The following is a 12,489-nucleotide window of genomic DNA, read 5'->3' as shown; positions in this document are numbered from 1 at the left end:
GTCAGGGACAAGTTTAATATAGAATATAAGTAGCCCAAGATTTGGATTCTTTGCACATTTCTAAAGGCAAAGCAAATACAAGCCTTAATTTCTCTTGAAAACTACATTTGAGCAACACAAGGGGTACTAAGTGCCGAGGCTGGGGTGAGGGACGCGCACACACAGGGCCGATGGTTCCTGCTACAGTGACCCTCCCCTCAAATGAAATCCCCAAACCCAAACCCAGCAAGAACACCCACTCACTGGCTAACAATCCCTGTTCACCTGAAGGTCAAGTTTCACTTTCAAGTTCCTTAGACACTCCTTTTCAAAGGTGACTTGGCATAAAGATTTCACTAAAATAACACCTGGTATGATGATATTGTAAGTCTCCCCCGGGGGGTTCCTGTGTTTCTGGGCTCTCTGGCATGCTCATATGCTTCAACAGGGCACCACCCAATACTGAATCAACACACACACACACACACACACACACACACACACACACACACACACCTGTAACCACCAGCAGGTCCTTTTTTTCTTTTCTTTCGAGCAGTGCCCCTTGTTCTCACCCTCCCTAGAGGAGAGCGGCCATGGTGTTGCTACCTCTCAGAGTGGGCAGCACTAGGTGGCCGTGAGGACACACACTACTACCTACCCCAGAGGACAGTAGAGAAGACAGCCTAGAGCCTCTGACCAAGAACCAGGCTAACTGGCCCACAATGTGAAGCCACATGCATAGCCCACTGTAGAGGGCAATGCATGCTCCAGATTTATATAGTGAAATAAAACAAGCAAATCCCTGGGAGCCTTGATCAGCTTATAAAAAAAGAAATCAACTAGTAAATGGCAGATCTAGAATATGAAAGGATGGGTGAATAAGAATCACTGCAATTCAGGCTACTGCAGCCAGGTTTGAGATAATATCTGAGAGGTCCATGTCTTGGTGTGGATGTTAGTCTCTCCTGGAAAAGATAGAGAGGAAAGAGATGACATGGAAGGTTGGAGACTCTGGACCACTGCATAAGCCACTACTATGGTGATATCTCATCCTCTTTGGAGAGACCTGTACAGACCAGAAACACGGGACAGCAATGAAACCACATTTCACCCATGTCTACCTTCCAAAAGACCAGACATTAGCATGTTTGCAGAGAGCAAGCAGAAAAGTTTAATTGCCCTCAATTACCCAGTTCGAGAAGGCTCCTAGATAATGGCTCTCAGATTTCTTACCTGGCATTGACATAATTTCTCTGACTCTGGCTTCATTATATTCCTAACTTAGAAGCAATAGTCTCTGCCTTTCCATAACAGACACTGAAATTCAAGGGAAGGCTGGGCCGTCCCCACAAAGGTTTCTTGTGTGAAGAGTCAGACCCTCGGCTTCCACTCTGGTCTGCTGTGTGTGTGGGTGCGGGAGAAGGGGGAGGGGAGGGCACAGGAGCATATACTTAGAAGAAGGACTAAGACAAGGAATATGTAATCAGAAGCCATCACAATTACAAATGTAAATGAACAGGCAATTGGCGCTGACCTTTGTAGATTGTTAGAGGACTAATTAAGGCAAATCAGAAACTCTGTTCCAACAGAAAAACAAGACCGTGCACACCCTGAGAACTACTCCTGTCCTCTCCATGTAGATGCAAAATGCAAGAGACTCAGACAGTAATCAAACTATGTATGCTTTACAGTGACAAACAGAAAACTTGTCTCTACAAACAAAAGACAATCAAGATTTACTCCTTGGTATGTTCTCAGCAATTGTGCTAGTATCTCTAGGTACAAGTGCCATCAATATCTGACTTCTTGCCATGTGCCTGACACTCTCTTAGATTTCGTGGGGAAGATCCCACCCACGAAACAGTCGGAGACACCAATTACAAACTTTGCTGAGAATGGTTATTTTTAAAAGCTTTAAGAAAAATACTTTAAAAAAAACAGAATCAAAGAAATCAACCTAACAGAGTCAAATCATGTTATTCTGTAAACCCCACTTTTCCTTTAACAGTGTTATGCCCTCTTTCACACAGACACATAATGATCTCTCTTTGTCCATGTGCTGTAAAGCATCTTTCTAAAAAGCACACTGAAAGTTTATAATCCTATTGTCCAAACGGTCCTTAGCAGGGAATATATTTAAGACAGAGAAAGTCACATTTTTTCCACTCCTCTGTAAGTGCATAAAATTTCACTCACCCCAATTTGTTGTGAAGTTCTTTTACATGTAATGTCCTTAGTTAAAATATGTTTACCCCTATGCCTTTCCCCAAGTCCCAACAAGACCTTCCGTAAAAAGGAAAAAAGAAAGAACACAGCTCCTTGGTTTTACAAAAACAATGTTTTGGAATTACAGAACTGGCCATAACATATTTCAGTGCTATGAGAAAAATTACTCTAAAATTGTATATAATTTAGCTACTTATAGGAAAAAAAAAAAAAAAAGATGTACTTCATGGTTAGAAGGCAGCCTCATACCAATTTTGAAAAATAAAAGCAGGACAAAAGGAGAAACTTTTGAAAAGAGAACATTTTCTTATTCTCTTAAGCTGCAGAAGTTAAAAGCAAAAAACTCCCTGAAAGTTGGTACAAGAAAATGACCCATCAAGAGAAGCCAGGGAGTGTTTTAGAGTCAGTTGTCACCAAATCCACATTATCACCTGGCAGGCCTCTGCCTCCCGACCCCAGGAATTCACTACCTCGGGCGCCAAAGACGTGTCAGTAAAGGGGGATGCCAGCTTCCGTTCCAAACAAAATATTCTCTTAAACTCCAAAGAGCTGCGGCCTCTGTAAACTGAGTCACCATCTGGTTGCCTCGAATGCCTGGGCTGGCATATCCACCAAGGTATCCACATCAAGGGAGGAGACGACACGTCAGCACGTCTCCCAACCCATAAAAAGTCTTGGACGTAGTCGGCGTGCGATCATGAACCGTTACATCACATCTGTGCAAAGTTTGGAAATCTAGGACTACGTGAAAGAGAAAGTAGTTAAGTAAAGGGTAAGACAGAAAAAAGGAGGAGGAGGAGGAGGAGGAGGAGGAGGAGGAGGCAGGCAGACAGGAGGAACACAAAGGGCCTACTGTCTTCTCAAAGCCCAGGGCACTGATACAGTGAAATTAACTACAGCTTCACCCGGGAGCCAGAAATGCCTTTTTAATAAGCAAACGGGGGAGCGGTCCTCCACATGACCCACCTACGAGAGCTTTCCATCTTTCACGAGCTTCTGGTCAACGAAGGGGAAGTAAACAGCCAGTGCCAGCAACGAAGAGATAGAAGCCAGTGTGTCAGCACTTAACAACGGGCCTTCTCTACCTCTACCTGGCTGTGGGGGTGATATGAAAAGACCAAATCCCAAACAAGTCAAGAGACCACTTGGTCTTGCAGAAAATGTACTCAAGTCCACAACCAAAAAACTGGGCAGAGAGGCAGGGGAGAAACTTCACCTGTTTAAATTACTTCCTTTTCTCTGAGCTGTATACTCCTTTTTTCCGAGCCATTTTTTAAATGGGAAGTCCCACTGTGTGTGTGTGTGTGTGTGTGTGTGTGTGTGTGTACACACACACATGTGCGTGCCTGCCTGTCTGGTGTGGGAGTGAGGGTGGCAAGCATAAGCCACAACTATGACACCAGGTTAAAGACCATATGCTACAGGGCCTGGCTCGGCCACAGGCATAAGGGTAAAGCCTCACACAGGCAGGACCATGCAGGGGGCAGTGGCCTAACTACAGGTGACCCCTGGCAGCCTACTTTCAGCCCTCTGGTGCACGGCAGTACCTAGGTGTGTTACGTTCGGCCACGAGGCCTCTGAAGGCCTTACACGCTCAATGAGAGGTGTGAATCCTGGCTGCTGACACAAAGTTCCGAAGGGCGGAGCAGAGCTTCACAGTGTCTCCTTCTCTATACTTACAAATTCATGCGGGTTGGCAGGCTAGGTGGTGAACCTGACTGATGGGAAAACATACTGACTTTAAGTTAACAAGGAAAATCTTAAGAGATCTTTTTTGTCAACCACAGGGAGGAAACTATTCTAGAGTTCTCTCCACCAGCTAGAGCATGGGGAGTCTGGATATCTGTAGAAGGTGATGGGAGACTGGGGTCTGAGGTCCTGAGCTCAGAGAAGGAAGCTATTTCTTTTGTACAACCTTCCAGTGTGTAGACAACAGCAGCGGAAAAGAAAGAACACCATCATTTAACCAGCTGTTGACAGGAGGTCGGCGTAGAAAACTCTAGACAGCACACCATTTACAGGCAGCTTACAGTTACAACAAGCAGGGGGTCCCCAAAAGGTGCTCAAAGACCTCCCTAAAGCTTCCGTATGCTACATGAGTGATGTTTCCAGCTGAAGATTAATGTCCTGACCCTTACGTGAGAGAAGAGAAGATCGGGAATATTTGATCAAATCTCTGTTGATAAATTTGAACTTGATGACCTTCAGTGTCTTAAATTCACCTCTTCTTGAAAACATTCTTTCAACAAGTTAGGAGTCAATCCCTGTGGGGAGGGAGGGCATATTTTACGATGAGTTGTCTTAAAAGGATTTCTAAAATGGCACCAAGTTACTTTTAATGTCAACGTGAATATTACCTAATAATTTGTCCTTTTGTCATTAGTGAAGAGTATGGGCTCAGCCTGGATGTGTGAGGGAGGAGGGTGCAGGGTGGGGAGGGTGGAGGGTGGAGAGCAAAAACATGACTCCAGGCCAAAGACAATACAAAAGGATTTTGAAATACAGAAAGGAAGTCTATCATCTAGACTAAAGTTGCTCATACACTTCAGGGGGAAAAATAACTCTTAATACGCATTAAATGAGAGAAACCCAGAAGGCAATGGTGTAAGAAAGCAATTCCAGAGCGGACTGCATAAATAGAAGTATTACATTATAAAACAGGGAACTGTTTGTTCCAGTCCATAGACCCCGGGTGAAATGGCAGCTGTACACTATTTAGTTTGGGGCACCTCATTAATAAAAAGGGAATTCTGAGGAGAGTGAAAGAAAGAATTGAAGGGCGAAGGGGACCAGCTTTTAACGGAAGATTAAAACAATGACGTATGCAGAGCTGGCAAAAAAAAAAAAAAAAAAAAAAAAAAAAAAAAAAAAAAAAAAAAAAANAAAAAAAAAAAAAAAAAAAAAAAAAAAAAAAAAAAAAAAAAAAAAAAAAAAAAAAAAAAAAAAAAAAAAAAAAAAGATTAAAACAAAAAAGATTTAAAAAAAAAAAAAAACCCCAAAACCCTGAAATAAATAGGTCTGCATTTATGGATGGAGACAGGAGAATCCTGTAAAATGGCACCCTAGCAAAATAATGCCAAGTGGCAGGATCAAACACAGGCCAAAATGTGGAGAACAGGGACCCCAACAGGCACATGGCTCAAGAGGCTCAGTGTTCGGGCACAGACAGGTCTGGGGTGCCGGCCTCACGCCTCATTCCTGAGCACACACAGATGGAGAGACGGGGTCGGGCACCACGGGGAAGTCCCAGAGATTACTGCATTTGAACTTGAACCAGAAGAGACACCTGAAAAACGCACGGGAAAGGACAGTCTTGCAGTGACCCAGAGGTGACAAAGTTATGCTGGCCTCTCCACTCTGAGAACTGAGCCTCAGCTACTCCCGCACTTCATTTATGTGAAGAGAGCAAAGGAGCCGTGAGGGGTAGGGACAGGGGCAGTGGGCGGAGGGGTGTGGAGGGGCTCCGGAGGGACACCTCCAGGAGGAAACAAAGCTGACAGAACAACTGATGTGGCAGGGCCTTCAGAGACCAGGAAACGTCTACTCTGGCAGAGGGCTAGCCATGAATTAATCATAGGTACCTAGCAAACCAGGGAAAATAAAAAGTTGTACAAGAAGGTAAATGAAATTATAAAACTCTACATGGCTCAGCTGTGATTAATATTTATAGAGTTAGAATAATGAAAACACTGAATATTAATATAACCCCAAATTATTATTTAATCATCATGGAAGATGGAGGGAGGGAAAGACTGGGTATACGGGGGAGGGGCTAGGGAGTGTGGTATAGGGGGTACAGGGGTGGTGTGTGGGGTGGGGGGAGTGTATGGAATATGAGGTGTCTACGTTTGAGTTTGTGGATGGGTGTGTGTGAGTAGGAGCGTGTGGTTTGTAGAACGGAATACTAGTGGAAGCCTCATCGTTCAGAGTAGAAAGCCAATAGATAATGTCTACACATTAAAAAAAAAATCAAGACACAGCAGGAGAAGCACATTAAGAAGGATGGAAATAAATAACGAAATAAACAACTGAAAGTTGAAAGCCACTGCTCTGGGCAATGGGATGGGGGAGGGGAGTGGTGCCATTTTTCATAAGGCTTATAAAACTTCTTGCCTTTAAGAGCTATAAAACTGCGAGATTACATAAAATTAAGATTTAAAAACTCCATGCAGCCACTACAGCTCCATGGCCGAAGGTGCTGCAGGACAGACAGGTGAAGGATGGCCCCGAGTCTCCAGGTTGGCCAGGTGGTTTAACAACATGCCACCAGGAAAGGGAAGCCGGGGTGGGGGGCAGGGGTGAATTCATACTCTATGAGGCAGCACCAAAGGGAAATACAGGGAGCTGTTTGAAGCGTATCTGGTAACACCAGGAGATCAAAGCTTTAAAGGACTGGAAGCCAAGAAACAGGGCCCAACACCCGGCTGACGCCAGAATGTGGGGCAGGCCGATGACCAAGAGCCGGGCCCTGGGCCGGGCTCGGAAGGATGGTCAAGAGAAGCACGAAGACAAGACCGAAACACTCCCTGGAAGCTCAAGGAAGGGAGCTTCGGGGTGGGGGGATGCAATACTTTCAGAGACCACAGACGGAACAGGAGAAGGCCCAGCAGGTAAGGGCTGGGTAAATCCAAAGTCATTGGTGACCTCTCAAGGGTGGTTTGCTGACGGGGGGAGACAGGCTATGGTAACCTGAGACACGGGCTGGAGGTGACCAATACAGACTATTCTTTCAAGAACCTTGAAGATTCTACTGCAGAGAGAGAAGCAGGACACAGGATTATAGGAGAGCTCTTGTTCTGTTGTTTTTAAAGAGGCCCTGCCTGCCCTGTGATTCCAAGTTGAAAGGAAGGGACTGGAAGGGCTAAAAACACAGAAGGACGATTCTACCGACTGAGGTCCTGCTGGGAAAGAGAACCATAAAGAGGCGGGAGCGATGGGAAGAGAGGGCTGTGGTGAGAGACAGGAAGGGAGCCGCGAGCTGGCGAGGTCCCTCTGGAAGGCCACGACCCAGTGGAGAAGCAGTAAAGCACCGGCCCACGACTGGCGGAGGCACCCTCAGACCCAACCAGAAAATGCTGAGAACAAGCGTGGGCTGTTCTGATCCCCTCGGAAGTTCATTCTCACACACCAGACTTGAGGCCGCAAACTCTTACCCTTGCCAGCGAGCAGGCCCTAATTCAGCACTTGCTTTACGTAACTCTAGACCAATAAATTCAATCTACAGTGAGCACCCGAGGAATCTGGGGTTAGGAGACAAAGCATCTCCAGTTGTCCTGTGCACAGGGCAGTGGCCTGTGACCTGAAGAAAGGGAGGCGAAGATCCTTCACTTAAAAAAACAGCAAGAACGCACACAATGTTCCTTCCAGAACATGATGGTCACCTGTGAGGTCAGTGATGGACACGAGGAGCAGCAACAGAGAACCAAAGCCCGCAGGAGGTCCACACCAGGGCCCCGCCGGAGACCACTCACCCGGGTCAGTTGAGGGGCACCTGCGGATGGTGAAGATCTGCCCCAGGTCCTCATCCTCCTCGGGAAGGCCCTTCTGCAGCCGCTGCAGCTTGCGCAGGCTCTCGCTACGCTGGTGCTTCATGGAACGCACGTGCTGGATGAGGTTCAGCTTGGCCTTCGTGGAGTAGTTGCACAGGACGCAGTGGTAATAGCAGCTCTCGCCCTCCACTCCGCTCTCGTGCTGCTGCAGGTGCTGTGAGGGGCAGAGGAGAGGGACACATTGTGGGTAAGCTACTCGAAGCTGCCACCGCCATGAGCCCACCCATCCCCGACCGCAGCCCAGGGCTGAGATTCCTGGGAGGGGTTGTTCTGTCTCCCCCGAAGTACCTTCTTCCTCCAGCAGTGCTTCAAGGACCAGCAGACAGCAGTCTCCCATCCCCAACTCCGCTGAACGGCCCCTCCCCGGCGGCTTTCCACGCGGCTGCTAATGCTGCTGACAGAGCGGACCCTCCCCATGGGACCTGGGTCTTCCTGGCACAATAATCAAAGGTTCCTCCTCACACTCTGCAAAGCGTCCGCTTTATTTAGATCCGAGTTTGCAAACAATGGCCCACAGGCCGACTCCAACCTGCTGCCTAATTTTATAAATAAAGTTCTAACAGAACACAGCCACATCCAGAGATCTGCGTGTTAACAATGGCTGCTTTCCAAGCACCAGAGGTGAGCGGCTGCACCAGAGACAGCATGGGCCTCAAAGCCTCAAATATTACTACCTGGCCCTTTACAGAAAGGTGAGCCAACCTCTGCTTAGGTGATAGCCTATATGGTCACCCTCCCTGCACAGAATCCTAGGTCAGTAACACAGAGCCAACACTGCTGTCTGGCTTTTCCATGAGAAGGACAGGTCAAGTTTTTATATTTAGAACCACAGTCTATTAGGAGAACCTAAAATTAGGTTTTCCTTTGGATTAAAAAAAAAAAAAAAGCAGAAAAATAAACTTCTCCAGACTGGTTCCCTGTCAACATCTGAAGGTCACTTGGCTTAGTGCATCAGATGGTCAAAATTACACTCTGTTGTGATGGTGTGTTCTGATTCCAGAACAAGGAAGCCCAAAACCCAGCAGAAAGCAGGCACCCACAGGATTAAAGTGAGGGGCACAAGAACAGGAAAGGTCATGGGAACACTTAGCAGACTCCAGACTTTTGTGTGCAAAAGACTCAAGAGATTATCCAAGGACAAAACTCACAAAGTTTGTGTGCCTCTTTGAGAAAACGATGAAAGGTGTGGGCCCTTCTCGCTAACAGCTGGGAGAGTGATGAGCTCCAGGTATAGAAGGGATAATCTCCTTCATTTCAAATGACCTCATTTTAGGAGAAGAGGGAATTTTTCTACTGGCTGCACTTTATAAAGCAGGGGAAACAATTCGAATAAACTTAAGTGTATGATCCAAGGTAAGTCAGCTAGTTAGTGGGACAGAGGGGACTAGGACCAAGGTTTCATACGCCCTCCGCCCCCCGCATCCTTTTAGAGGAGGAAACTCAGATGATATATTTTCTGTGCTGGTGTTATTGCCTGTCCTGCCCTCCTTCTCCCCACCCCCATCTCCCAACCCCAGAGCCTGGCTCAAGAAGACATAGGGAAGCCATAAAAAGTGTCTCCGAACTACTTTGTGCTGTTCCTGTCCTCTCTGACCTGAGCTTGTCAGTGCCCACGCTGAGCTAACTGTTGCTCCTCCTGCTTCCACAGCCTTCTTGTCCAGATTATAGTTTGAGATGCCGAGAAGGCAGAGCTGTTAGAATGCCCTGTGCTCCATGAAAAATACCAGAGCAGCCTTACCAGCACTTCCTATTGAATGACACAGCTCCAGGCTCAGGTGCTCACATGTGCACATTCTTTGTTCATTAGAAAAGTATGAAAATTCTAGAAGCACTTTGGGCCTTACTGGAAGATGGAAGTATGAATGTGCCAATGGACTGTTGCAGAAAAATCATTGTGGGGGTGAGAAGGGGGCCCAGGGTCTCAATGATGTAAATTGGCTAAACCACTCCATACTATCTCTTGCTCTGAGGCCAAGGTATAGGTACAAATGGGAAGGGCTTCATAGGTACCAACAGAACAATCCCTTCTTTCCCCCAAAATGGATGATTTTGATTTGACACACCCAGGTGCAGAGTTTGGAACAAAACCATATCCTCACCAGTAACAGTCATCCTACAGCAATTTCACAACCAGAAGGAGTTGGAAGAACCAGTAAACTCAATGTTAACTATTAAGGCACTACAACAACTGATCATAAAAAGTTACTTTTCTAGAAATAAATTTGAGCTGATTTCCTTTTTAATGGCTTATCTTCAATGTGCCTCTGAGACAGGGTCCCTGAAGAGGATTTCCGGAGGGTGGAATTCACCAAAGCTATCTTTTCCAGAGGCTGAAACCCTGGGGAGAAGGAGAGCCTAACGGGCTACATATAAAGGAAAAGGATAAGCTTGCCCATGTTCATTGTCCCCCATCTTCTCCACAGAGTCTCCCCACCCTCCAGAAAGTAAAAAACTGGACTCATATTTCTGGAGCAAGGGGTTTGGCTTGGGATTAAGAAGCAGTAAACTTATATGAGAGCCAGCATGGGGAAACTTGTCCTGCTGTCTTGGGTCACTAAGACCAAAAGAATTACATTTGTTAAAGCTTCAACAACAACTGACAAAATAAAAGATAACAGAGAAAACAGCCATGGAATCCAAAGCAATGAATTTTATTGAGGGGTTCTGGTAATATCATAAACTATGAATTCAGATCAAGAATCATTAAAGCCTTACCCCCAAATTCCCATTACCCTCCCGTGAGACAGGATTTCCTTGCAATAAGGCACTGAATCCTAAACATAAAATTGTAATATGGATATGAAGGCTCTTTTCCAAATGGCTGGGATTTCCAATCTGTGAGCCAGAAGAGAGGACAACAGGCCAAAAAAAGTTGGATAGGAGTTGAGATGTCAAATGTCTTTTGTCCTCAAATCCATGGGCTCTTGGGTGATAGAACTATATAAACCCTAAATTGGCATAAACATCATACTGGGAACTTCTGCTTTAAAAATAACCAATATGATGAAAATGTTCCAAAAACACTCTATACTCGAACTCCTGGGGGTAGATGGCAATCTCTTGTGCCACCAGGAATTCTTCTGTCTGCCGTTCGAGAGCCATTTTGGAAGGGAAATGGGCACATGCTACAAATGGTAGAGAAAATAGTAAGAGGAAACAAAGTGAGCAGATCCACGGCCTCTCCCCTTGATCCTGGTCTAGGGCATATTTAGGGTCTTCTCTTAAGGGCCTGTACAAAAGCTTGATTCAAAATTCCAAGCCGGCTTTTGCACTCTGGGTTCCTTCTCCAATACACTAAAAAAAAGAAATCTAGAATAAACTATTGGTTGCTGCTTATAAAGGTTACATCCTAACTCAAAGTTTTTAAAAAATATTTTTAATGTTTATTTATTTTTGAGAAGGCAGAGAGAGGGAGACAGAGGATCTGCAGTGGTCTCTGTGCTGACAGCAGAGAACAGGGCTTGAACTGACAAACCTCAAGATCATGACCTGAGCCAAAGTTGGACGCTTAACTGACTGAGCCACCCAAGTGCCCCACGACCCCAACTTCTGATCACAACCTGAGTCTACCTGCATGTCCGAGATCTTGCTCTTACCAAATTTTAAAAGTTCTCACTCGATACTTCCCAAGGTGTCCAACCTGGAGCAAAGAGGGATCCAAAGCTAGCAGTAGGGTCCTGACCTCTATGACCTTTTCCACACCATCTGGTCATTACCCAGATGTTGAGTGGGTCAGTGCCCTGACCTGCTGGCCAGACACCCTCTCGATCCCAAGTGGCACTGGCCGCGCCCCCAGGATTCCACCCTGGGAACCTGCCTAATAAGCAGCAGCAGGAGAGGGTGGGGCTGGAGAGACCAATGAAGACTCCATGAAGGGAAGCTGTCAGCCCAGGACATGCTTCCCCTACAGAAGAGAGAAGATGTTTTCATTTGGAGAAGGAGAGAGAATAATTTGTTCCTGACTCAGCTAATTAGAATACCCTCAATTGGGATCCCGATGTATTTAATTAAATTCACTGTAATATATGAAGAATCCACCAAGGCACAAATCCCAGGGGACCACTCAATAAAGGAGCTGCCCCCATTCAGAACTCTTGCTCTTCTTGCCAGGGAGGGATTTTTTTTCTTGCACGCAAATCCTCAACTCTGCAACCCTCTCCCCATCTATCACAGTGCCCTGCCATCCTTGGGGAGGGAGGCCTAGGTTTTACTTTACTTTTTCCACTTTACTCTGCATTCACGATTCTTAACTGCTTACCTCCATCAGGTCAAGTGTAGAGTTTATTTTAAATTTTTAAGTTTATTTATCTATTTTGAGAGAGAAAGCAGGGGAGGGGCAGAGAGGGAAAGAGAGAATCCGCCCTGACAGCACCAAGCCCAATGTGGGGCTTCAAACCCACAAGCTGTGAGATCATGACCTGAGCCAAAAGCAAGAGTTAGATGCTCAACTGATTGAGCCACCCAGGCACCCCAGGTCAGGTATTAAGTTTAAAAAAGAAACATGGGGTGCCCGAGTGGCTCAGTCGGTTGGGTGTCCAACTTCAGCTCAGGTCATGATCTCACGGTTCATGGGTTCAAGGCCCGCATCGGGCTCTGTGCTGACAGCTAGCTCAGAGCTGGGAGCCTACTTCAGATTCTGTGTCTCCCTCTCTCTCTGACTCTCCCCTGCTTACAGTGTCCCTCTCTGTCTCTCAGAAATAAATAAAAAAAGAAAAAAGGAAAAAAAAAAGAA

The 12,489-nt window shown here is 46.1% G+C and overlaps 1 protein-coding gene across 2 annotated transcripts in view; it reads right to left on the bottom strand.

Moving 5' to 3' along the window:
- ZFHX3 (zinc finger homeobox 3) overlaps nucleotides 1-12,489 on the bottom strand; it is a 238,732-nt gene that overhangs the window by 87,703 nt on the left and 138,540 nt on the right. For both annotated transcript variants that reach the window (XM_039222154.1, XM_039222163.1), the window contains one exon: nucleotides 7,680-7,911. In XM_039222154.1, coding sequence (XP_039078085.1) covers nucleotides 7,680-7,911 — 232 coding nt within the window. The remainder of the gene's footprint in view (nucleotides 1-7,679; nucleotides 7,912-12,489) is intronic.

This window comes from Hyaena hyaena, unplaced genomic scaffold, assembly GCF_003009895.1.
Source record: "Hyaena hyaena isolate Hyena2069 unplaced genomic scaffold, ASM300989v1 scaffold_18, whole genome shotgun sequence".
Lineage (NCBI taxonomy): Eukaryota > Metazoa > Chordata > Mammalia > Carnivora > Hyaenidae > Hyaena > Hyaena hyaena.
Note: the sequence above shows the minus strand (reverse complement) of the source record. Positions and strands in the feature narration are given on the sequence as shown.